Source organism: Rutidosis leptorrhynchoides, chromosome 1, assembly GCF_046630445.1.
Source record: "Rutidosis leptorrhynchoides isolate AG116_Rl617_1_P2 chromosome 1, CSIRO_AGI_Rlap_v1, whole genome shotgun sequence".
Classification (NCBI taxonomy): domain Eukaryota; kingdom Viridiplantae; phylum Streptophyta; class Magnoliopsida; order Asterales; family Asteraceae; genus Rutidosis; species Rutidosis leptorrhynchoides.
In genome coordinates, this window is record NC_092333.1 from 723433847 (window position 1) to 723461034 (window position 27188).

General features: G+C 32.3%; 1 protein-coding gene across 1 annotated transcript; it reads right to left on the reverse strand.

Moving 5' to 3' along the window:
• Positions 1 to 13996: 13996 nt before the first annotated feature.
• On the reverse strand, positions 13997 to 15260 carry LOC139886314 (sulfite reductase 1 [ferredoxin], chloroplastic-like). Its single transcript, XM_071870083.1, has 2 exons — positions 14958 to 15260; positions 13997 to 14223 (listed from the first exon to the last, which is right to left on the reverse strand). The coding sequence occupies exons 1-2, from the start codon at positions 15159 to 15161 to the stop codon at positions 14113 to 14115; spliced, it is 315 nt and encodes a 104-aa protein (XP_071726184.1). The 5' UTR covers positions 15162 to 15260; the 3' UTR covers positions 13997 to 14112.
• Positions 15261 to 27188: the final 11928 nt, after the last annotated feature.

Here is a 27188-nt window from a genome sequence, read left to right on the forward strand (position 1 = left end):
TCATAGCTAACTGTTAATTCCGTATTACATTTTATTTATCGCAATTTATTTTATCGCAATTTAATTCTCGCAATTTTATTTATCATCATTTAATTTCTGTTATTTATTTTACGCACTTTATTTATCGTCATTTAAATACTGTTATTTACGCATTTTAAATGTCGGGACACGTATACAATGTTTTGACATATCATATCGATGCATCTATATATATTATTTGGAATAACCATAGACACTCTATATGCAGTAATGATCGAGTTCTCTATAAAGGGTTGAGGCTGTTCTTAAATGATACATATACTTTGAGTTGTGATCGAGGCTGAGACATGTATATAATGGGTCACGAAACGTATCAATTAATTCGAATATTATATATTAAACTATATATGAATTGTTAAACTATTAATTGTGGACTAATAACATTGGACAATTAAAATGAATTAAAATATTGATTATAACATATGAAACTAAACATTTCTTCAAGTTTGCCACTTGATTTCATCTTAAACCTCGTTTGTATCTTGACGATTACAAACTGCATTCAAGCCTTTCATGATTCTTGAAAACACCTTAATCGAGAGGATGAACCAACCGCACTTTGATAATGCTAAAAATGAACATATATTTCATAGCATTATTCCTCAAGAAAGACAATCTTTTAGTTGCAATTGTTCTATTTACAAGTGATATTCGTTTAAATAATAAAAGGTGAAGACAAAAGACAGATTCGACGAATTGAAGACGCAAACGACCAAAAAGCTCAAAAGTACAAAAGACAATCAAAGAGGTTCCAATTATTGATAAGAAACGTCTCGAAATTACAAGAGTACAAGATTCAAAACGCAAAGTACAAGATATTAAATTGTACGCAAGGACATTCAAAAATCCGGAACCGGGACCAGAGTCAACGCTCGACGCAACGGACTAAAAATTACAAGTTAACTATGTATATAAATATAATATAATATATAATTAATTATATAAATTATATATATATTATATTTATATAATAAACCGTCGGTAAACAAAGAGCCAAAATGGAGTGAGCTGTATTTACAAACTCCGCGACTCGCGGAGTTTGAAGGCAAAAAGGGTCGCGAGTCGCGGAGCCCCAAATTCTGAAACTCCCTATAAAAGCAAACGAATTCTGATCGCAAAAACCAACATATATATCCATCCTCTCTATATCTATACGTAAATATTTATATTTATATTTTAATTTTAATTTTAATTTTAATTTTAATCCTAATAATAAGGGTATGTTAGCGAATATTGTAAGGGTGTAAGTCGAAATTCTGTCCGTGTAACGCTACGCTATTTTTAATCATTGTAAGTTATGTTCAACCTTTTTAATTTAATGTCTCGTAGCTAAGTTATTATTATGCTTATTTAATCCGAAGTAATCATGATGTTGGGCTAATTACTAAAATTGGGTAATTGGGCTTTGTACCATAATTGGGGTTTGGACAAAAGAACGACACTTGTGGAAATTAGACTATGGGCTATTAATGGGCTTTATATTTGTTTAACTAAATGATAGTTTGTTAATGTTAATATAAAGATTTACAATTGGGCGTCCCTATAAATTACCATATACACTCAATCGGACACGATGGGCGGGGTATTTATATGTACGAATAATCGTTCATTTAACCGGACACGGGAATGGATTAATAGCCACTAGAATAATTAAAACAGGGGTGAAATTATGTAAAAAGACACTTGGCATAATTAATAACAAAATATTAAAACCTTGGGTTACACTCAGTCGACATCCTGGTGTAATTATTAAACAAAGTATTAAAATCTTGTTATAGTTTAAGTCCCCAATTAGTTGGAATATTTAACTTCGGGTATAAGGATAATTTGACGAGGACACTCGCACTTTATATTTATGACTGATGGACTGTTATGGATAAAAACCAGACGGACATATTAAATAATCCAGGACAAAGGACAATTAACCCATGGGCATAAAACTAAAATCAACACGTCAAACATCATGATTACGGAAGTTTAAATAAGCATAATTCTTTTATTTCATATTTAATTTCCTTTATTTTATATTTAATTGCACTTCTAATTATCGCATTTTTATTGTTATTGTATTTAATTGCACTTTTAATTATCGTACTTTTTAATTATCGCAAGTTTATTTTATCACATTTTTATTAATCGCAATTTCATTATCGTTATTTACTTTACGCTTTAAATTAAGTCTTGTATTTATTTATTATTTTACATTTGATTTTAACTGCGACTAAAGTTTTAAAATCGACAAACCGGTCATTAAACGGTAAAAACCCCCCTTTATAATAATAATATTACTTATATATATATTTGTATTTTTATAAAAGTAAACTAATATAGCGTTAAGCTTTGTTTAAAGATTATCCCTGTGAAACGAACCGGACTTACTAAAAACTACACTACTGTACGATTAGGTACACTGCCTATAAGTGTTGTAGCAAGGTTTAAGTATATCCATTCTCTAAATAAATAAATATCTTGTGTAAAATTGTATCGTATTTAATAGTATTTTCTTGTAAAAATTAATAGTATTTTATACCCCTCCGCTACCACATCAAGTTATTTTTGGCGCCGCTTCCTGGGAATCGCTTAAAAGCCGGAAGCGCAACGCTAATATAATATATAAAAAAAAAATATTTTTAGTTTACTTTTATTAAAAATCGTTTTTATAAAAATACATTTTAAATATTCGAAAATATAAAAAGAAAAACAAAAATATAACTATTTTTAAGATTTTGTTAAATATTTAAGTTTTATAAAGTTTCTTTATTTTTATATAAGTTTTATTTAAGTATTTTGTTTTTATTTAAAACATATAAAAAAAAACCGAAAAAAATAAAATAAAATATATATATAAATCTAGTTTTACGATTTTTATTTATAAAATTATAAAGTAGTTCTATTTTTATTTTAGTTTTTAAATATAAGTTTTTATTATATAAATATTTAGATTTTAAAACAGAAAATATAAATAAAAAAAAACGTCGAATTTCAAAAGTGTACCAGAGTTGAATTTTGGAACCCCGCGACTCGCGGAGTTTGTAGCCTCGAATACCGCGACTCGCGGAGCCACTCTGACACCGACAGAAACCCTAATCTGCATTTAATTAGGAGTAATTAATTATTATTATTATTTTAACCCTAATTAGTTTAATTATTATTATAATATAGTTTAAGTTTTAATTTAATTAGTATAATTAATTATAATTAGTTTTAATATATATAAAAATTAATGCTTTTATAAAATAATATAAAAATAATATTTTTATAAAAATTTGTAACTTTTTACAACTTTTTGTATATTTTTATATTTTGTCCCTTTTTAATCGTTTTAGCGTAATATTTGTATTTTTAGCTCATATTTAGTTTTAAACTTAGTTTTTGCCATAATTATTTTTACTTCTAGATTTTTAGGCTTTGCCATAGAATTCCTTAAGTGCTTTTTCTTTAGACTAAGATTTAGGTGCTTTAGAATTTTGCGACGCCTTTTTAAGTTTTAGTTTCTTTTTAAGTTATTTCCATTTGGGATTTAGTTTTTCCTGTAAGCTTTAATATTTTTAGACGACTTTTACCTATGTATCAATTATCATTCCAATTAGTAATCTCAATTTGCGATTATAATTTTAAGTTAGTTGTAGTAATAAGGTTAGGTTAGTCAAGTGTTTTTAAGTGTTATAAGTTTCTTTTATTTTTCCGTCACCTTTTATTTTTCAACCATTTTTCTTTTTCGACCTTTTTCGACACGCTCTTTTTCTTTCTTATTTCTCGCTATCCTAGTTTTTAGGACATAGTTTTTTAATCTACTTCTTATCTAAATTTCTTAAAATTACGAAAATTTATTTTAAGTGGTTAAATTGATAGACATCAAAATTTTCTGGTTCGTAGTAATAGTTGGATTTGTATGTGGACCTGGTTATTGGAGCCAAACAGTCCTCAATTATATTGAGACCAAACGAATCCTGCCCCTCTGCTGCATCTTTTGGCTATTCGAAACGTGGGCAAAATCAGAAAAGTCTATTGATTGGATAACTTATTATAATTTTTCTTTCCTTTTAAAAACTAATAGGATATTCAGTGAATGCACCGAGCAAGACGTTCACCACCTTTTGTACATTCACCACCTGTAACTAGATCAAGACATTTAGCAAATATTACCACCGTTGATTTTTCTTTAGAATCGTCATCCAGTCGACCAAGTACTCTAGTTCAAATTTCCGATAATCCATTTTTTGAACCCGACCTCACAATTGAGAATCCGGAGAATATTCAGGAACAATTCGTAGATCCTGAACCATTAAATTTTCCTCCGGAACCACCAATCATTCAAACAGAGATTGTTGAGGAACGAACCATTAAATCAGAATCCTCTAGTGATTCTGATTCAATAAATTCAATTATGGAGAATCTGGAACCTTTAAGTATGGAAGACCGAATGAGAGCTAAACGCACTGGCCAAGGTCACGCAATTACTCATCCAGACATTAATGTGCCAGATTATGAAATCAAAGGACAAATTCTACACATGGTGACTAATCAATGCCAATTTAGTGGTGTGCCGAAGGAAGATCCAAATGAACATCTACGTACCTTTAATAGGATCTGCACACTATTTAAAATCCGAGAAGTTGAGGATGAACAGATATATCTCATGTTATTTCCCTGGACTTTAAAGGGAGAAGCCAAAGATTGGTTGGAATCTTTACCTGAAGGGGCAATTGATACATGGGACGTTTTAGTTGAAAAATTTCTTAAACAATTCTTTCGTGCATCTAAAGCCGTAAGACTTCAAGGAGAAATTGTTACGTTCACACAGAAGCCGAATGAAACTCTATATGAGGCATGGACTAGATTTGGAAAGTTGTTAAGAGGATGTCCGCAACATGGTTTAGACACCTGTCAAATAGTACAAATATTCTACCAAGGATGCGACATCACTACAAGGAAAGACATAGATATAGCAGCTGGTGGTTCTATTATGAAGAAAACCGAAACTGATGCTTACAAAATTATTGATAACACTGCTTCCCACTCACATGAGTGGCACCAAGAAAAAGATATCGTTAGATCATCTAAAGCAGCTAGAGCCGATTCTAGCCATGACTTAGATTCCATTTCTGCAAAGATAGATGCTGTCGAGAGACAAATGGAAAAGATGACTAAGGATATTAACTCAATACGAATTAGTTGTGAGCAATGTGGAGGACCACATTTGACAAAAGATTGTCTCAGTATTGAATTAATAATGGAACAAAGAGAGAATATTTCATACATAAACCAAAGGCCTGGAAATAATTATCAGAATAATTATCAACCGCCAAGACAGATTTACAATCAAAACCAGAATTATAACAGAAATATTCCATACAACAACCAACAAGGTCCTAGCAATCAACAAGTATCTAATAATAATTACAATCAGTAAAGACCTAATTTTCAAAACAAACCACCACAACAAACCGATGATAAAAAGCCGAATTTAGAAGATATGATGACGAAGCTAGTTGAAACTCAAACGCAATTTTTCACATCTCAGAAACAAACTAATGAACAAAATGCTCAAGCATTTAGAAATCAACAAGCTTCTATTCAAAATCTGGAACAAGAAGTAAGTAACCTAGCAAGGTTAATAGGTGAAAGAAAACCGGGAAGTCTACCTAGTGATACAAATGCTAACCCCCGGAATGAACCAGCTAAAGCCATTACCACAAGAAGTGGTACAACACTTAAACCACCTGAAATACCTGTAACTTCTGATAAAGCTATTCCTACTCCACAAGAACCACAACCTAATCAAGATAAGGAAAAAGAACCGGTAATTGAAAAGATTAATGAAGATAACACAGTTAAGGCTAAACCTTATGTTAAACCATACCAACCACCACTTCCTTACCCGAGTAAAATGAAGAAAGAGAAACTTGAAGCCGAGCAATCCAAATTCTTGGATATGTTTAAACAGATAAATGTAAATCTTCCTTTCATTGATGTGATTTCAGGAATGCCTAGATATGCTAAATTCTTGAAAGATCTAATCTCAAATAGAAAGAAAATGGAAGAACTCTCGGCTGTTACCATGAATGCTAATTGTTCAGCAGTGCTGTTGAATAAGATACCAGAAAAACTATCTGATCCAGGAAGTTTCACAATTCCATGTTTTCTGGGAAGTCTTAATTCAATAGAAGCATTGGCAGACTTAGGTGCTAGTATAAATCTAATGTCGTATTCACTATATGCTAAACTAGACCTTGGAGAATTGAAACCAACCAGAATAAGCATACAACTAGCCGATAGATCAATAAAATATCCTAGAGGGATAATGGAGAACATGCTAGTTAAAGTTGGTACTTTAGTATTTCCAGTAGATTTTGTTGTTCTGGACATGGAAGAAGATTCTCAAGTTCCTCTCATATTAGGAAGACCATTCTTAAACACGGCTAAAGCAATGATAGACGTGTTCGGTAAGAAATTGACCCTAAGTATAGAGGATGAGAGTGTTACCTTTTCAGTTGATAGAGCAATGCAACAACCACAATTTGCAGATGATACATGTTATTATATTCAAACCATAGATGCACATGCAGAATTATTAGAAGAATTTCCAGAATTACAAGGAACAGGAGAATGTTCTTTAGGAGAAGGTAATGAACCAATTGATGAAGCTGAAATGTTAGCTACACTTATGCTAATTGATATGAACCAACAACAGAAGAAATTCAAATGCTAAAAGAAGAAGACAGATATCGATACAAATCATCGATAGAAGAACCTCCGAAATTAGAGTTAAAGCCACTTCCAAACCATTTGGAATACGCTTATTTACATGGTGAATCTGAATTACCTGTAATAATATCGTCTTCTCTTACTAAAAATGAGAAATCACAACTCATTTATGTGTTGAAAGCTCATAAACCAGCCATTGCATGGAAGATTCATGATATTAAAGGAATAAGTCCTTCGTATTACACACATAAAATCCTTATGGAAGAAGGTCATAAAACGTATGTGCAACGCCAACGAAGACTAAATCCTAATATGCAAGATGTAGTTAAGAAAGATATTATTAAACTGCTAGATACAGGTTTAATTTATCCAATTTATGATAGTCCATGGGTAAGCCCAGTTCAATGCGTGCCTAAGAAGGGTAGCATGACTGTCATTACAAATGAGAAAAATGAGCTTATTCCTACTAGGAATAGATGGCATATGTGTATTGATTATAGAAAATTAAATGACGCCACCAGAAAAGATCACTTTCCTTTACCTTTCATAGATCAAATGTTGGAAAGATTAGCCGGAAATAGTTACTATTGTTTTCTAGATGGATTTTCCGGATATTTTCAAATTCCAATAGCACCCGAAGATCAAGAGAAAACCACATTCACGTGCCCTTATGGTACTTTTGCTTACAAACGCATGCCATTTGGACTTTGTAACGCCCCTGCAACCTTTCAAAGGTGTATGATGGCGATTTTTCACGACATGATAGAAGAATGCATGGAAGTTTTCATGGATGACTTTTCAGTCTTCGGTGATACATTTGAATCATATCTAGTTAATCTGGAACGAATGCTTATTAGATGCGAACAATCAAATCTAGTTCTTAATTGGGAAAAATGCCATTTTATGGTTAAAGAGGGCATCGTTCTTGGACATAAAATTTCAAAAGAAGGAATTGAAGTGGATAGAGCTAAAGTAGATGTAATTGCTAAACTTCCACATCCCACCAATGTTAGAGGAGTTAGGAGTTTTCTAGGGCATGCCGGTTTTTACCGACGTTTCATAAAAGATTTTTCTAAAATTGCCACTCCTATGAATAAACTCCTAGAAAAAGATGCTCCATTCATCTTTTCAGATGAGTGTATCAAATCTTTTAATATTCTTAAAGAGAAACTCACTAATGCGCCGATCATGATAACACCAAATTGGAATCTACCATTTGAACTAACGTGCGATGCAAGTGATTTTGCAATGGGAGCCGTTTTAGGACAAAGGATTGAAAAACGATTTCAACCTATATATTATGCTAGTAAGACATTACAAGGAGTACAAACGAACTATACAACTACTGAAAAAGAACTCCTTGCTATTGTCTTTGCTTTTGACAAATTTCGATCATATCTCGTTCTAGCAAAAACGGTGGTCTATACCGACCATTCTGCTCTTAGATACCTATTTTCGAAACAAGATGCTAAACCAAGATTAATCCGTTGGATCTTACTCTTACAAGAGTTTGATATTGAAATCCGAGATAAAAGAGGAGCAGAAAATCTCGCCGCAGATCATCTTTCTCGTCTTGAAAATCCTGAGTTAGAAGTTCTAAATGAATCGGCCATACAAGACAACTTTCCTGATGAATATCTATTGAAGATAGATTATAAAGAAATTCCATGGTTTGCAGACTATGCAAACTACTTAGTTTGTGGATTCCTTGAAAAAGAATTATCGTACCAAAAACGAAAGAAATTCTTCAGTGATATAACACTATTTTTGGGAAGATCCACATCTGTTTAAAAGTTGTCCCGATGGAATAATACGCCGATGTGTATTTGGAGATGAAGCTAGTAAAATTTTAAACCATTGTCACACAGGACCAACAGGAGGGCATTATGGGCCTCAACTAACAGCAAGAAAAGTTTATGATGCTGGATTCTATTGGCCTACAATTTACAAAGATGCACACCTTCTTTGCAAATCCTGTGATGCTTGTCAAAGGGCCGAAAAAATAAGTCAACGTGATGAAATGCCACAAAATGTCATCCAAGTATGTGAAGTATTTGACATTTGGGGTATTGACTTTATGGGTCCATTTTCAAAATCTCATAATAATCTATATATACTCGTAGCCATTGATTATGTATCTAAATGGGCGGAAGCACAAGCTCTCCCAACTAACGATGCACGAGTTGTAGTCAACTTTTTAAAACGTCTTTTTGCAAGGTTTGGAACACCGAAAGCTTTAATAAGTGATCGGGGTACTCATTTCTGTAATAATCAACTTGAGAAAATTCTTAAAAGATATGGAGTAACTCATAAAATCTCCACCGCATATCATCTACAAACAAGTGGACAAGTTGAAAATACCAACCGAGCTTTAAAACGTATTCTAGAGAAAACCGTAGGATCAAATTCGAAGGAATGGTCCATTAAATTAGAGGATGCACTCTGGGCTTTTAGAACAGCCTACAAAACTCCAATTGGAACCACACCTTTTAGACTTGTTTATGGAAAAGCATGTCATCTTCCAGTAGAAATTGAACACAAAGCATTTTGGGCTTTGAAGACATGTAATCTTGATTTACATGAAGCCGGACGTCTACGATTAAGTCAACTAAACGAATTAGAAGAATTAAGACATGAAGCATACGAAAATTCGTTAATCTATAAAGAAAGAACGAAGAAATGGCATGATAAAAGAATCAGAAGTTCAAAAGAATTTAAAGAAGGGGACAGAGTTCTTCTTTTCAATTCACGATTCAAGCTATTTCCTGAAAAATTGAAATCAAGATGGTCTGGACCATTCATAGTCAAAAGAGTTTTCCCATACGGAATGATAGAATTAATAAATTCAAATGGGATTGAATTTAAAGTTAATGGTCACAGAGTTAAACACTACATAGATAGTCCGATGGAAGTCGACAACGAAGTTAATCACAATTTCGACACCACAGCTAACTAAGTGTGGGGAGAATCAAGTCTTTAAAGGAAAATATGTATTTCTGTTAGAGTTAGATTGTCTGTTTTCGTGTAGTTCTCGAAAATGGAACCCGAATGGTCTTTCCCTAGCAGACCCTAAAGAACTAGTCTTCTCCCCCCATTCTAAATTTTTATTTTTTTAGGTTTTTACAAAATGAAGACTGCCTGTGAACTAAACCATGGTCTAATGCTACACGCTTTGATCACTAAACGTAACAATGACACACTACCGAGTGAAATAGTATCAGTAATCAGAGAAAGATTGGACGGAGTTAGAAAAGAATCCAGATGCTAAGATAATAAGTTACAATTTGGTAAAGGAAAATCAAAATCCGCAGCGAAAAGAAGAGCACGACACCTAGAAAGATGTCACAAATGCGGAAAATGGTCACATGGAGGTAAATGTTCAAATAATCAAACCTATTCAAATACCGAATTTGTTACTTTATGCAGAGACGGACCGTTCATATGTTTAGAAGAAAAGACACTGAATGCTCGAGGTTACGCCTATGTAGCTATGGAAAACCAATTAAACCAACTATCTTATGAATGGGATAGATCATATAACTAAGAAATCTATTTCACAGGTATGTTTGTACAGTTTTTATTTTATTTTATTTTTTATTTTTAACCTTTTGATAATAAACGCTAATTTGTTCGCTATAAAGTATTAAATTAGTATTGAATAAAATTAGGTTTGGCGACCGAAATTATTGATATCATTCAAAAATTTATTACATCACTGCGAAATTTAATGTTTATTCTTAAGGTATAAATATCTTTAATCAATCAACCCAAAATATTTCAAAAATTCGTCATGAGTCAAATTAGGTCTTGGAACCGAAATTACTTTACCGAAAAGAGGGGTGCATATTTTTGATAATATTTGATTGATTAAAGTGGGATAAAAAGCCAAAAAGATTTTTAATTTTATTTTTACCATGTTTTTAAAATTAATATTTAAATCTTAAATTAATATTGTAAACTTTGTAAAAACAATATTTTTAAAATTGTAAATATTTGAAAAATTAATATAAGTTTGGTGTGAATTTATAATATGAATTTTTAAATTAAGTTTGGTGTGAATTTTTAATTTTTAAAATATGAATTTTTAATTTTATGCATTTCAAATTTTAAGTTTGGTGTGAATTTTTAATATTAATTTTGAATTTTATATTTAAATTGTGTGAATTTAAAAATAAAAATTTATTTTATCTCATTAAGTTAAAAATATGATTTTTAAATTTCGTCGTAAGTTGAAGACTAGGTCTTTAAACCGAAATTGCTTTACCCAAGGGATGGACGAGAACTTTTATTATCATTATTTTTAATATTATTGAATTAAAGTATGCCAAAAACATTAAAAAAACCCAAAAATCTTAGCTTTTAAAACAATCGCTACAAAAAGACAAATTTTAAAATTTTGTCGAAGGACGGACTAGGACATCGATCCGAAACGACCTCGTCCTAAATAACAAGGGAAACAAAATTTTAAAATTAATTACTTAATTGTTTTAATTAGTATAAGATGTTTAAAAAAAAAAAAAAAACTTCGCGAGTCGCGGAGTTTGAAGGGTAATATACCGCGACTCGCGGGAGTTCCTAAAATCCAGAAAAAAATATAAACGCAGAACTGATCAGTCCCCAACCCACAACACAGAAAAAACTGCGAAAATACTGCCAAAAAAACCCGCAAAAACACCCCCAAAGTCACAATTTTTAACCGTTAATCATCAAATCTTTTACTAAAATCATGTTGAGAAGGATGCTATCAAGGAATTACTCAAGAAAAACGGTAAATTTCTACACCTAAACACCATTTAATCCGAAAATTAGTGTTCTTGAGCAATTTTTTCCCCAATTTGATTTTGATGCTTTTTAGTGTAATTATGCTTAAATTGCTTATGTATTATGTTTTTATAACCCAGATTGATGCTATTTAACATGATTAGAAGCCTTAAACTTCAAATTTTGAGTAATCTAGGGTTTGTGTTCTTGAGCAAATTTGGGGCTTTTTGATATAAACAGGTTATGGCCGATTTTTGTCATGAATTGTTGCTAAATTAAGTAGTGTAACATGTTTAGGTAGTTAAATGATCCAAACTTTGAGCCTAAACATGATTTTGAGAATTAAAGTGGACTTTTTCAAGTCTAAAAATTCATGAACTTGATTTTTGAGAGATAATGCCATTTGAAACTTGTTTAATTGCTAGTAATGATTATTTTGACATGTTATTTGAGTTGAATGCTTATGAACTTGGCGAACATTTTCGTATATGCTTATTTGAAAAAGTGTAGATTTGATGAAAATATGAAAATGAGCTTAAGTTTGATATAAATTGATCATGTCATTGTAATTATTTTGATTGATGATTTTGCTGACACTAATGCATATTTGGATGCAAAAAAATTGTGTTTGATGTGTTTTGCAGACTGAAAGGGGTGAATCTTCATCCCAAGCTCGCAATGCTCCTGCTGAGAATGCGGAACAACAGGAGGTGGATAACTACTACAAGTAAGATATACCTCATCCAGTCATGACATTTTCTGATATGCACTTGGAAGATTTGCACCCGAACCTGAGATTTGACAGACTTTGGATAGATTATCCAAAATACCAAAGGGGTTTGCATACTCTTCATTCTAAAGTTGTTGAGGTACCGAGGGTCATAGAATGGGGACCATTAGAAGCTGTAGAATTGGCCGGGCCAATTAAGGAATTACTTGCACAGAGGTATGGTAATTCTACTTTTAACGACTGGGTACGTTTATTCACCATGCGTAGACCTGTATATAAAGTATGGTGTGAAGAATTATTGTGTAGTATAGAATTAAATGATCGGGTAGCTAGTTTAACCGATCGATCTTTTATTAGATTTTTGTTAGGAGGTTCGATGCGCCACATGTCTTTACTAGACATGGCTCAGGCTTTACGTATATATACGCCTGAGGAGTTAGCATCTGCCGATTGTAGAGGGTTGATACTAAATGGTAGAAAGATAGATGAAAATTTTGATACACATGGTGTATGGAGTCAAATGACAAGCCATCACCGATTCAAAGGGGGAAATTACTCTTATATGGATATAGATAGAGCTGAATTAAGAGTAATTCATAGGTTTTTAGCTAATTCGATTACACAAAGAGGTAAGAACAAGGAAAAGGTAAATGAACAGGATTTGTTTTACCATATGTGTATTCGAGACCCACAAAGCGCTGTAAGTATACCTTATTGTGTGGGTTATTATTTATCAGCTATGGTTAGGAGGATGAGACCGCATAGCATAATAGGAGGTGGTATTTTTATTACTTTGATTGCTGAATATCTCGGTGTGGATATAAGTCGGGGGGGATTATTAGTCGAAGAACCAGAACCCCGCGATACTATAGGTTTAAATGTATACCATGGTGCGAAAGTTTTGAAGAGGCGAAATAACGCCGCAGTACAATACCATGGTAGACATCCACAGGTTGAGAGAAACCAACAGCAAGGTAATGTAGGAGGGGGAAATGAAATGCAAGAAATGCAAAGGTTTATAGCTTTACAGGAGTACGAAAATGCTAGACAAAGAGCATTTGAAGATTGTCAAGTTCATCAAAACCAAATCATAGCTTATTGCCAACATATAGGTAGAAACTATATTCCTACTCCAAAGCCAATATTCCCTCCCTGGTCTATAGAGATTCAACCACCGTATCCTACGTATAACCCAGCCGAAGCATTCTATAGCACCTATGGTTATGCATGGAACCCCTATTGGTATCAGTATCATCCCTAGTCTACTTAGTTTTATTTATTTTGTAATTTGTAATGTTGATACGTTTAATACTTATGTTAATATTGTAATAGTTTTTATAATTTTCTAACTTTTATTCTTAGATTTTAATAATTTTTGAATGTGGGGTAATATACCAAACTTCAAAAATATGTATATATGTTTGCAGTTTATCTTATGTACACAACAGGGTAAAACAACGCATTTTCAAAGACTGGCATTAAGTTCAGCAAAAGCAACTAATTTTGACGACAAGATGCAAAATATATGTGAAATAAGACAAAATTTCATTCCTCGTCCCTGAACTTTACATCGACTTTGACTCCCTGTCCTTTTTCTTTTTTTTGTGCATTCCTCGTCCCCAAACTATTAAAAGCGTACATCCCTCGTCCCCCCGTCTACTTTCTGTCTATTTTTCCGTTAACACCTATCACGTGCAGATCATGTGAGGGTAAAAAGGTCATTAAACTACAGGGACGAGGAGCGTAATTATATCTTCTTCTTCAATATTCAATTTTGTCCCCAAATCATACACCCTACTAAAATCAAATTCATTCCTCTTCTTCAATAAAACTTAAATCTAACACACAAAAAATTATCAAATAGAAACACAAATTCATTCCAGAAACCATGGTTCATTAAGAGGGTATCGTATGTAGTTGCTTTGTTCCTTGAATATCTCAACCTTACTTCGCTTAGTCTCAACAGCAGTTTCTGGTTTCACTGGCTGCAAATATTATCAAAATGGTATTGTTAAGTGTTGGAAAATGTATCAAACTTTACCCAAAATTGCATTGTGAATGTATCGAAGTTTATAGTATAAGTATCGAACTTTCTAAATTTCTAACATAATAATTAGAAGTTAGATGAAACATAGAATGAAAACTTTTAAAGGTGGATAATTTGGCGTATGATTATTTCATTTCAAAACATCTAACCTTACCAAAAAAACAACATTATTAAAGTCAAATGTGAGCTCCTAACAAATTAAGTGTCAGTTTGATAGCATCATCGTTAGAAAGAGCTCACATCTCAAACTATAAAGCATGTAATTTAGCAAGTAAATGTCGATTTACTTGCAAGGAACTTATCCTGTTTCCAAATGATCTTTCCAAAAAAACTGATTGTTTTTTTATTTATTTTTTGCAGCTTTCTACATTTCTATTCTGGAAATGAGCACAAACACCATGGATGACGTGTCCTTTAAACTTCAAACACTATTCAATCAGAATAATATAACTAGAATCAGATAGAAGTTGTTATGTAACTAAACGCATCTATTACATCTACATATATGAAAAGTGCATGTGGCACATTTGAACACATTTCTTCTCATTATCTGTAATGAAACAATAAATTAGAAATATAAATACGAAAAAAAAAAAGGTTGATTAAAATAGAGAGACCTTGTGTTACATAAATATTTGGATACGAATTTATTAATTTAATCTGGAAAAGTACCGTAGATACAGCTCTGATTGAGGAAGATGAGAAGGGAGTATGAAGGCGGCGGCTTTGTTTATCCAACAAAAGCGAATAACCAGTAACAGAGTAACAGTTCTTTTTCAATCCACCATTATTAATAAAACTACTTTTTAATTGAAGCTCCTCTTTCGCCAGAGCGATGTTTGCAGCTCCGATCGATGACGCCGCCGCTGCAGTCATCGTAAATTGAATAATTTGTGAAAAATCAAAAAACTAAAGCTAGGGTTTATAAGAAAACAGAGAGAATATATGTATGAGGTTGGTAAACAAAGGCGACTGGGGTCTATTTCATAAAACATTTATAAGGATTGCATGGTTTCTTGAATGAATTTGTGTTTCTATTTGATAATTTTTTTTTTGTGTTAGATTTAAGTTTTATTGAAGAAAAGAAATGAATTTGATTTTATTAGGGTGTATGATTTGGGGACAAAATTGAATGTTGAAGAAGAAGACATAATTACGCTCCTCGTCCATGTAGTTTAATGACCTTTATACCCTCACATGATCTGCACGTGATAGGTGTTAACGGAAAAATTGACAGAAAGTAGACGGGGGGACGAGGGATGTACGCTTTTAATAGTTTGGGGACGAGGAATGCACAAAAAAAAGAAAAAGGACAGGGAGTCAAAGTCGATGTAAAGTTCAGGGACGAGGAATGAAATTTTGTCTGTGAAATAACAACAAGACGGAATGAACAAATGATGTGCACCATTTATCATTCAGCAAACAAACGCCAATATATTTGGAAACTTTGGTAAAAATTTAATCATTTTCACACAAATCACCCTCAATAATTTAAATTGTTACTGATTTCTTGCAAATGAGGGCATTGCAAGATCTTAAGTGTGGGAAGGGGTTAAATTCTTTCGGATTTTAAAATTTTTATCTTAAACACTGGGTTACCATTAAAAATACTAGTAAAGCAGTAGTTGTATTAGAATCTAGTGCTCTCTGATAATAAAGAACAGCCCTAGTCTTATATACTGACTACCCAATTCTAGTAAAATTTTTCAAAATTTTCAATTAAATGAACTCAAAATCATGTTTATACATATTTATGAACGATAAAACTAGGTTTTAACACCGAAATTATTGTAACCTCGGAAAGGACATAAATTGAGAAACAAACCAAAATGTTAAAATTCATTTAAAATGGAATAGAGGACAATAAAAAGGAAAATAAAAGCCAAGTGTGGGAAAATTCTCCAAGTTATTCAAAACATATATCACATATTTTTGTACAAATAACTGAAAATACTTTTGCTTTGGACTAAACTAAAAAGTTTTACCTGATTTACTGTAAGAAAGATGGATCTACACGATGAATCAATTCCATCATTAAAAGGAAGTAAAGTCTTCCGAAAAAGACACGCGCTTCTTGATTTAGGTCAAGAAGTTGTCGTCCAGACCAGCTGTAGGTTGACGAAAAATCTAGAAAAGTCATCACTAAAATCAGCAGGAAATCCACGGACCTCAGCATTAAACAGGGTCGCTGATGGTGTAGCGTGAGGGTACGAAATAGTATTATTTTTAATACAAAATACTACAAAATATGACACAAGTTTTATTAATTTACGGATGGGATATACCTAAACCTTGCTACAACACTATAGGCAGTGTACCTAATCGTAGAGTAGTGTAGTTTTTAGTAAGTCCAGTTCGTTCCACAGGGAGCTGGTGAAGTTAACGCTATATTATTAAGTTTATTTGTAAAAATATATATATAAATAAGTAGTAGTATTATTATAAAATGGGGGTTTTACCGTTTAATGACCGGTTTGTCGATTTTAAGCGTAAAAATAAATGACAAAAATTAAAGTGCGTAAAATAAATTGCGATAAATAAAATGACAGAAAATAAAATTGCGAGTAATAAAATGACAGTAAATAAAGATACGATGAGAAATATAATAAAAGAATTATGCTTATTTAAACTTCCGTAATCATGATGTTTGACGTGTTGATTTTAATTTATTACCATGGGTTAATTGTCCTTTGTCCTGGTTTATTTGATACATCTATCTGGTTTTTGTCCATAATAGTCCATCGGTCATAAATATAAAGTGCGAGTATCCTCGTCAAATTACCCTTATACCCGAAGTCAAATATTCCAACTGATTAAGGATTTAAACTGTGACGCAGTTATCACTTCTGTCAACAATTACACCAGTTATCACTGTATGTAATCCACCCCTGTTTTAATTAGTTTATGAATATTAATTCATCCACTTGATCAGAATGAATAATCAATTACCCAACCCAATTGATTAATTAAATGATTATAACAGATTCCATAGGACAACCATAATCATTATTAATTATTAGGTTAATTAATTTGAAGATAGGTTCGACAGACTCCAATGAGTTGTCACTCAATTAGACAATACCCCCCATCTATTAATAGTCAATAGTTCAATTTCCACAAGTGTCGGTCTTTTGCCCAAACCTTAATTATGGTACAAAGCCCAATTACCCAATTTTAGTAATTAGCCCAACATCATGATTACTTCGTTTTAAATAAGCATAATAATAACTTAGCTACGAGACATTAATGTAAAAAGGTTGAACATAACTTACAATGATTAAAAATAGCGTAGCGTTACACGGACAGAATTTCGACTTACACACTCAAATGATCTCTATCATAAATCTTATTATTATCATAATTTAAACTTAAAATTAAGATTATTGTTATATCTTATTACATTAACATTATGATAGAGATATAGAATATAGATATTGATAATTGATATTGATAATTGATCGAAGAAAAAAGATCGGAGAAAAATTCTCCTCCCTCTTCATCGAACGTATCGTTCCTTTTATAGGAAAATTAGAATTCAAATTTTCATTTACGACCCCTGAACTATGCTCAATTAACAACTTTTTATTATTTAATATTATTCTTATTATGAATTATTTAAATATTATATTTTATTCTTGTGCATAGTTGACTTGTAATTTTTACACCGTTGCGTCGAGCGTTGAGAGTTGGTTCATGTCCTGGTTCCGGATTTTCGAACGTCCTTTCGTACAATTTTATATCGTGTACTTTGCGTTTTGTAACTTGTACTCTTGTCATTTTTAGACGTTCTTCATCAATAAATTGAACCTTTTGAATTGTATCTTGTACATTTGAGCTTTTTGGACGTTTTGGTCTTTCAAATCTTCGTTTTTGTCTTTAAATCTTCATTTTCGAGCGATTTGCGTCTTTCGTCTTCGCACTTATTTATTTAACTATTACAACTAAAAATAAGGAAATTACATTTAAAAACTTTACATATTGGAACGATATTGCTACTAAATATATGTTCATTTGGAACACTATCAAATATCCCCACACTTGAGCGTTGCTTGTCCTCAAGCAATACAGAACTTGAAATAAAAACATACATGAATCACTTTTTTATTCATCACATTTTGTACATCAGTGATTTTGATATAGCGGTATAAACAATGATAGTAACGATATGGTTAAAGGTGGGTGTGTCATCCACAGTTGCCTTGGGTTTAGGACAACGACACTTGCAATCAAATAGCCGATTTACTTTCGGTTTCCAAAGCAAAGTGCACATTTGAAAGGCGGTTTACAGTCCCATATGACTATAAAAATTTAGATCCATTAAGGAAATTGGATCTTTATGAAAACATTTGATCTTTTGAAAATTCATTCTAGCTTTTACCCTAGATAAGTTTTCTGATTTGATCCATCATCGGTGTTGCAAAATATATTTGTGGATCAATATTTTGGCTAAAACTTTTAGGTTCGTGTAATCCACTGCTATCCCGGTATCGGAAAGCACACATCCAGTTTACTTGTTCCGTATATTACCTTTTGGTAAACTACCGTCCGGTTGTAAAGGAAAGCGATGAACAAGAAACTGTTAAGGCAATGTCCCGTGACATGCATTTGATTATGGTCTAAAAATGTGTCGGATGCTAGTACTATCCTTGGTAGGAGCAATAGTAAAGATCATCCTATAATTTTTCGGTCTGGCACAAGGTCCTGTCTCCGACCATGCTATGCAACCACCGTTCTTACGGTTGACACCCGATTTTGTTCAGGTGACCTAATGAATTCCAGGTGAATTCCTAGGATTTTACGTTCAATGGTAATGAACGCATTGAAAATGGGTTTTCAGAAAACAAATCGGTTTGTATTTTTGATCAAAATATTTTCTCGTTCAAGCTCGAGTTTAGATATCATTGAATTCCATGAGTTTGAATTCTCAATCTTTAAGGTCAATCTCTAGGATTGAGTAATATCAGTCTTAAAAGCTGATTTTTAATCTTTAAGGAGATTATCCTTTCTGGGGATCTGATTCATTAGTCTTATCAAGCTAATTTGCACGGTGCCTCCCCATTGTACGAGATAAATCCTTCTCATGGTTAGGATAAATCTGACCACTTGGCGACCCTGTTTGATGCTGAGGTCCGTGGATTTCCTGCTGATTTTAGAGATGACTTTTCTAGATTTTTCGTCAACCTACAGCTGGTCTGGACGACAACTTCATGACCTAAATCAAGAAGCGCGTGTCTTTTTCGAAAGACTTTACTTCCTTTTAATGATGGAATTGATTCATCGTGTAGATCCATCTTTCTTTCAAATGTATTACAGTAAACCGGGTAAAACTGATTAGTATCGTCCAAAGCAAAAGTACCTGCAATAATCTTGTACAAAAATATGTGATATATGTTTTAAATTGAATAACTTGGTACATTCTTCCCACACTTAGTTTCTTTCTTTGCCTTTTTATTTTCTTTTATTTCATTTTAAATGAATTCAAGCGTTTTAGGGTGTTTCTCAATTTATGTCCTTTTCGAGGTAACGATAATTTCGGTATTATCACCTAGTTTTCACCGTTCATAAATATGTATAAACATGATTTTAAATTCATTTAGTTGAAAATTTTTCAAATTTTCACAAAATTTGGCAAATAAACTAAGTGCAAACCCGAGAGAATTTATAACCCTTCCCCACACTTGAGATCATGCAATGCCCTCATTTGCATGAAATCAGATTATAATTATAAATTCATGAGGGTGATTAGTGTAGAAAAGTGATTAAAAATACCCAGTTTGTAAGCATATTATTTTACATCACATTTGATATTTTGCTTCTTGTCGTCAAAATCAGTAGCTATTGCTGAACTTAATGTTAGTCTTTGAAAGTGCGTTGTTCTACCCTGTTTTGTACATAATATAAAATACAAACATATATATACATATTTTTGAAGTTGGGTATATTACCCCACGTTCAAAAATTTATAAAGTCTAATATCTTTTTGGCATACTTTAGATCAATAAAATTAAAAATAATGATAACAAAATTTGCCGTCCCACCCTCGGGTAAAGCAATTTCGGCTTAATGACCTAGTCTTCAACTCACGACGAATTTTAGAAATCATTTTTTCAACTTAATGAATTAAAGTAAATTTTGTTTTTAAATATCACACAAAACTTAAAAGCATATTAATTTCATATAAAACCTAAAAAAAAAAAAACAAAAATTCAGAATGGGGGGAGAAAACTAGTTCTTTAGTGTCTGCTAGTGGAAAAGACCACTCGGATTCCATTCTCAGAACTACACGAGAACAGAACAACTAACTCTAGATAGCATTTTCTTTTTAGAACACTTGAATCTCCCCACACTTAGGTAGCTGTGGTGTCAAAATTGTGATTAACTTCATCGTCAATTTCTCTTGGTCCATAATCAACTTGCATATCCGTGACTTTTTCTTTAAGCCACTGGTCGGATTCCTGTGTAATATCCACAATTTCAACTAGTTTCTCCTTTTCTTTAGGTGATAGATTGGATACTAACCGGTTACATAACTTAAAGTTCCCCTTGGTTCTAGCATCGCGAATCCGTTTAATAAGTTTCTTCATTGAACTATTAATAACGGGATCATTTAATTTCGTATCAACAACGGGGTTCTTTGTTATCATGTCATCATTAGGTGTTACTTCATTTTCCCCACACTTAGGCGTTTCATTATTGCTAAGTATTACCGTTGGAGTTGGTAAAACCACATGGTTCTTACTAATTGTTTTTACTGGTTCAACGGTTTTGGCTGGTGGAGATTTAGACTTTCGAATCATAAAGGTGATCGATTTGTCACCACTTTTAAGTGTCATTCTTCCATTTCCTACATCAAATAACGCCCCGGTGGACGCAAAGAATGGTCGACCTAAAATTAGAGGAACGTTTGGGTCCTTTTCTATGTCAATGACAATAAATTCGACTATAAAGGTTAAATTGCCTACTTGAACGGGTAGGTTGTCAGCAATTCCAACTGGGTGCTTAATGGTTTGATCAAAGAGTCGAACACTCATATCCGTTGGACTTAACTTACCTACACCTAATCTCTTATATAAGGAAAGAGGCATAACACTTACACTTGCACCTAAATCTGCTAGTGCATCATACATGACACAATCACTAAGTAGACAAGGAACAATAAATTCACCCGGATCACCTACCCTAAGTGGAGGTTTTGGTGGAACTGTCTTCACTGGGTTTATATTTACGGCTTTTGTTTCTTGCACTTTCTTATTCTTTTTCTTCTTCTTCTTTCCAGAGGTATCACAATCTTTATTACCTATCACTTGCTCATACTCAACTCCTTTTCTTGGAAACGGGATGGGTGGTTTGTATGGTGCCACCACTGGCTTTACATACTCGGGTGGTGGTGGTGTAACTTCTTCATTGTTACTCTCATCTAAAACCTTCCCATCTTCTGGTGCTGGTTTTTCAGAATTCGTTGAAACCATATTAACATTCTCATTCCGAGGATTTACTTCAGTATCACTCGGTAGCTTTCCTTGTTCTCTTTCCCTTATTAATCTAATAACAGTACATACTTGTTTTTCTAGATTCAAAATGGAAGCTTGTTGAGTTCTAAGTGACTGATCAAACCTCTCATTCGTTTGGGTTTGAGATGTAATAAATTGTGTTTGAGATTCAACTAGCTTTGCTATCATTTCTTCTAGATTTGACTTTTTCTCTTCGAGTTGTTGTGGTGGTTTATACAAGCTAGGTCTTTGTTGATTGAAAGTGTTGTTTTGAGTTGGTTGGTTATTCGGACCTTGTTGGTTGTACAAGTTATTTTCGGGTCCTTTTGGATTGTAAAGAATGTATTGATTTCGATTGAAGTTCGGCCTTGGCGGTTGATAATTATTTTGATAATCATTTCCCGGCCTTTGGTTCATATAAGAAACATTCTCTCGTTGTTCCATTGTTGGTTCAACATTACAATCTTTCAATAAGTGTGGTCCACCGCATAGCTCACAACTGATTCGTATTGCGTGAATATCTTTATTCATCTTTTCCATTCGTCTTTCGAAAGCATCTATTTTTGCGGAAACGGAATCAAAGTCATGGCTAGAATCGGCTCTAGCCACTTTAGATGAACGAAAAATATCTTTTTCTTGGTGCCACTCATGCGAGTGGGAGGCTGTGTTATCAATAATTTTGTAAGCTTCAGTTGCGGTTTTCTTCATAATGGAACCACCAGCTGTTATGTCGATATCTTTTCGTGTGGCGATGTCTACGCCTTTATAGAAGATTTGTACTATTTGAAAAGTATCTAATCCGTGTTGAGGACATCCTCTCAACATCCTTCCGAATCTTGTCCACGCCTCATATAATGTTTCATTTGGATTTTGCGCGAACGTAACAATTTCTCCTTGAAGTCTCACGGCTTTGGATGCCGGAAAGAATCGTTTAAGAAATTTTTCAACTAAAACATCCCATGTGTCAATCGCCCCTTCAGGTAACGATTCTAACCAATCTTTGGCTTCTCCCTTTAAAGTCCAGGGAAACAACATGAGATAGATCTGTTCATCCTCCACTTCTCGGATTTTGAATAGTGTACAAATTCTTTTAAACGTACGAAGGTGTTCGTTTGGGTCTTCATTCGGCGTACCACTATATTGGCACTGATTAGTTACCATGTGTAGAATTTGTCCTTTAATTTCATAATCTGGAGCATTAACTTCTGGTTTAATAATGGCGTGACCTTGGCCAGTGCGTGTAACTCTCATTCGGTCTTCCATACTTAGAGGTTCTAGATTTTTCATGATTGGAAGTGTTGTATCTGAATCACTAGAGGTTTCTGATTTAATGGTTTCTTCCTCAACAATCTCTGTTTGAATGATTGGTGGTTCCGGAGGAAAGTTTAATGGTTCGGGATCTACAAACCGTTCCTGAATATTTTTCGAATTCTCAATTGTGAGGTCGGGTTCAAAAAATGGATTATCGGAAATTTGAACTGAAGTACTTGGGCGACTGGATGACGATTCTAAAGAAAAATCAACGGCGGTTATATTCGCTAAATGTCTTGATCTAGTTACAGGTGGTGAACGTATGACCGGCGGCGAACGTCTTGCTCGGTGCATTCACTGAATATCCTATTAGTTTTTAAAAAGGAAAGAAAAATTATAATAAGTTATCCAATTAATAGACTTTTCTGATTTTGCCCACGTTTCGAATAGCCAAAAGATGCAGCAGAGGGGCAGGATTCGTTTGGTCTCAATATAATTGAGGACTGTTTGGCTCCAATAACCCGGTCCACGTACAAATCCAACTATTACTACGAACCAGAAAATTTTGATGTCTATCAATTTAACCACTTAAAATAAATTTTTGTAATTTTAAGAAATTTAGAGAAGAAGTAGAAAAAAATTCTAAGTCCTAAAAACTAGAATGGCGAGAAATAAGAAAGAAATAGATTGCGCGTCGAAAAATGTCGAAAAATAAAAGGTCGAAAAATAGGCGTCGAAAAATAAAAATAAGAAAGTAGTGCGAAATACGGCGTCGTAAAATTCTAAAGCACCTAAAACTTAGTCTAAGGAATAAGCACTTAAGGGATTTTACGGCAAAGCCTAAAAATTCTAGAAGTAAAAATAACTATGGCAAAACTAAACTTAATACTAAAAGTTGCGACTATAGTCTAAAAATCTAAAGGTAATAAAACTAAAAAAAAACATTTTTTTTTTTTTTTTTTTTTTTTTTATAGACAAAATTTTAAAAATATATATATATTTTTTTTTTAATAATTTTTTTTTTTTTTTTTTTTTTTTTACGTTTTTTTTTTTTTTTTTTTTTTTTTACGTTTTTGTTTTTTACGTTTTTTTTTTACGTTTTTTTTTTTTTTTTTTTTTTTTTTTTTTTTTTTTTTTTTTTTTAAAAAAAACGATTTTTTTTTTTTTTTTACAAAATTTTTTTTTTTTTTTTTTTTTAAAACGATTTTTTTTTTCTTTTAAAAAAAACGATTTTTTTTTTTTTTTTTTTTACACAAATTTTTTTTTTTTTTTTTTTTTTTTTTAAAAACGATTTTTTTTTACAAATTAATAATTTTTTTATAATTATAATTTTTTTTTTTAAAACTTTTTTTTTTTAATTCATTTACTATTCATGAATAGTAAATGAAAATAAATTAATTAATTTACTATTCACATGAAAGCGACATGATAGCAATTATTAATTATAAGTTACATAATATACCCCTGAAGTATTTAATAAATACGACTTTTTTTTTAAAAAAATTTACGTAAAGATTCTTAAATATTTTTATATTATTATATTCTATTTCAATATTATTATATTATTATATTCTATTTCAATATTATTATATTATTATATTTTATTTCAATATTATTATAATTAAAAATATAGCGTTTTAGCGCTCCCCGGCAGCGGCGCCAAAAACTTGATGGTGTAGCGTGAGGGTACGAAATAGTATTATTTTTAATACAAAATACTACAAAATATGACACAAGTTTTATTAATTTACGGATGGGATATACCTAAACCTTGCTACAACACTATAGGCAGTGTACCTAATCGTAGAGTAGTGTAGTTTTTAGTAAGTCCAGTTCGTTCCACAGGGAGCTGGTGAAGTTAACGCTATATTATTAAGTTTATTTGTAAAAATATATATATAAATAAGTAGTAGTATTATTATAAAATGGGGGTTTTACCGTTTAATGACCGGTTTGTCGATTTTAAGCGTAAAAATAAATGACAAAAATTAAAGTGCGTAAAATAAATTGCGATAAATAAAATGACAGAAAATAAAATTGCGAGTAATAAAATGACAGTAAATAAAGATACGATGAGAAATATAATAAAAGAATTATGCTTATTTAAACTTCCGTAATCATGATGTTTGACGTGTTGATTTTAATTTATTACCATGAGTTAATTGTCCTTTGTCCTGGTTTATTTGATACATCTATCTGGTTTTTGTCCATAATAGTCCATCGGTCATAAATATAAAGTGCGAGTATCCTCGTCAAATTACCCTTATACCCGAAGTCAAATATTCCAACTGATTAAGGATTTAAACTGTGACGCAGTTATCACTTCTGTCAACAATTACACCAGTTATCACTGTATGTAATCCACCCCTGTTTTAATTAGTTTATGAATATTAATTCATCCACTTGATCAGAATGAATAATCAATTACCCAACCCAATTGATTAATTAAATGATTATAACAGATTCCATAGGACAACCATAATCATTATTAATTATTAGGTTAATTAATTTGAAGATAGGTTCGACAGACTCCAATGAGTTGTCACTCAATTAGACAATACCCCCCATCTATTAATAGTCAATAGTTCAATTTCCACAAGTGTCGGTCTTTTGCCCAAACCTTAATTATGGTACAAAGCCCAATTACCCAATTTTAGTAATTAGCCCAACATCATGATTACTTCGTTTTAAATAAGCATAATAATAACTTAGCTACGAGACATTAATGTAAAAAGGTTGAACATAACTTACAATGATTAAAAATAGCGTAGCGTTACACGGACAGAATTTCGACTTACACACTCAAATGATCTCTATCATAAATCTTATTATTATCATAATTTAAACTTAAAATTAAGATTATTGTTATATCTTATTACATTAACATTATGATAGAGATATAGAATATAGATATTGATAATTGATATTGATAATTGATCGAAGAAAAAAGATCGGAGAAAAATTCTCCTCCCTCTTCATCGAACGTATCGTTCCTTTTATAGGAAAATTAGAATTCAAATTTTCATTTACGACCCCTGAACTATGCTCAATTAACAACTTTTTATTATTTAATATTATTCTTATTATGAATTATTTAAATATTATATTTTATTCTTGTGCATAGTTGACTTGTAATTTTTACACCGTTGCGTCGAGCGTTGAGAGTTGGTTCATGTCCTGGTTCCGGATTTTCGAACGTCCTTTCGTACAATTTTATATCGTGTACTTTGCGTTTTGTAACTTGTACTCTTGTCATTTTTAGACGTTCTTCATCAATAAATTGAACCTTTTGAATTGTATCTTGTACATTTGAGCTTTTTGGACGTTTTGGTCTTTCAAATCTTCGTTTTTGTCTTTAAATCTTCATTTTCGAGCGATTTGCGTCTTTCGTCTTCGCACTTATTTATTTAACTATTACAACTAAAAATAAGGAAATTACATTTAAAAACTTTACATATTGGAACGATATTGCTACTAAATATATGTTCATTTGGAACACTATCAGTCGCCAAGTGATCAGATTTATCCTAACCATGAGAAGGATTTATCTCGTAAAATGGGGGGCACCATGCAAATTAGCTGGATAAGACTAATGAATCAGATCCCCAGAAAGGATAATCTCCTTAAAAGATCAAAAATCAGCTTTTAAGCCTGATATTACTCAATCCTTGAGATTGACCTTAAAGATTGAGAATTACAAACTCATGGAATTCAATGATATCTAAACTCGAGCTTGAACGAGAAAATATTTTGATCAAAATTACAAACCGATTTGTTTTCTGAAAACCCTATTTTCAATGCGTTCATTACCATTGAACGTAAAATCCTAGAAATTCACCTGGAATTCATTAGGTCACCTGAACTAAATCGGGTGTTAACCGTAAGAACAGTGGTTGCATAGTGGTCAAAGACAGGACCTTGTGCCAGACCGAAAAATCATAAGGGTGAGCTTTACTATTGCTCCTACCAAGGATAGTAATTGCGTCCGACACGTTATAGACCATAATTAAAAGCATGTCAGGGGACATTGCCTTAATAGTTGCTTGTTCAATGCTTTCCTTTACAACCGGACGGTAGTTTACCGAAAGGTAATATACGGGACAAGTAAACTGGACGTGTTGCTTTCCAAATACAAGGTTAGCAAGTGGGTGACACAAAACCG

What these genes read in the sequence shown, in the direction of transcription:
- LOC139886314 (XM_071870083.1), bottom strand. Translation starts at nt 15,161, where the DNA reads ATGACTGCAGCGGCGGCGTCATCGATCGGAGCTGCAAACATCGCTCTG. An exon ending in CAATCAGAGCTGTATCTACG is followed by an intron (nt 14,224 to 14,957) that starts GTACTTTTCCAG and finishes TAATATTTGCAG; the next exon opens with CCAGTGAAACCAGAAACTGC.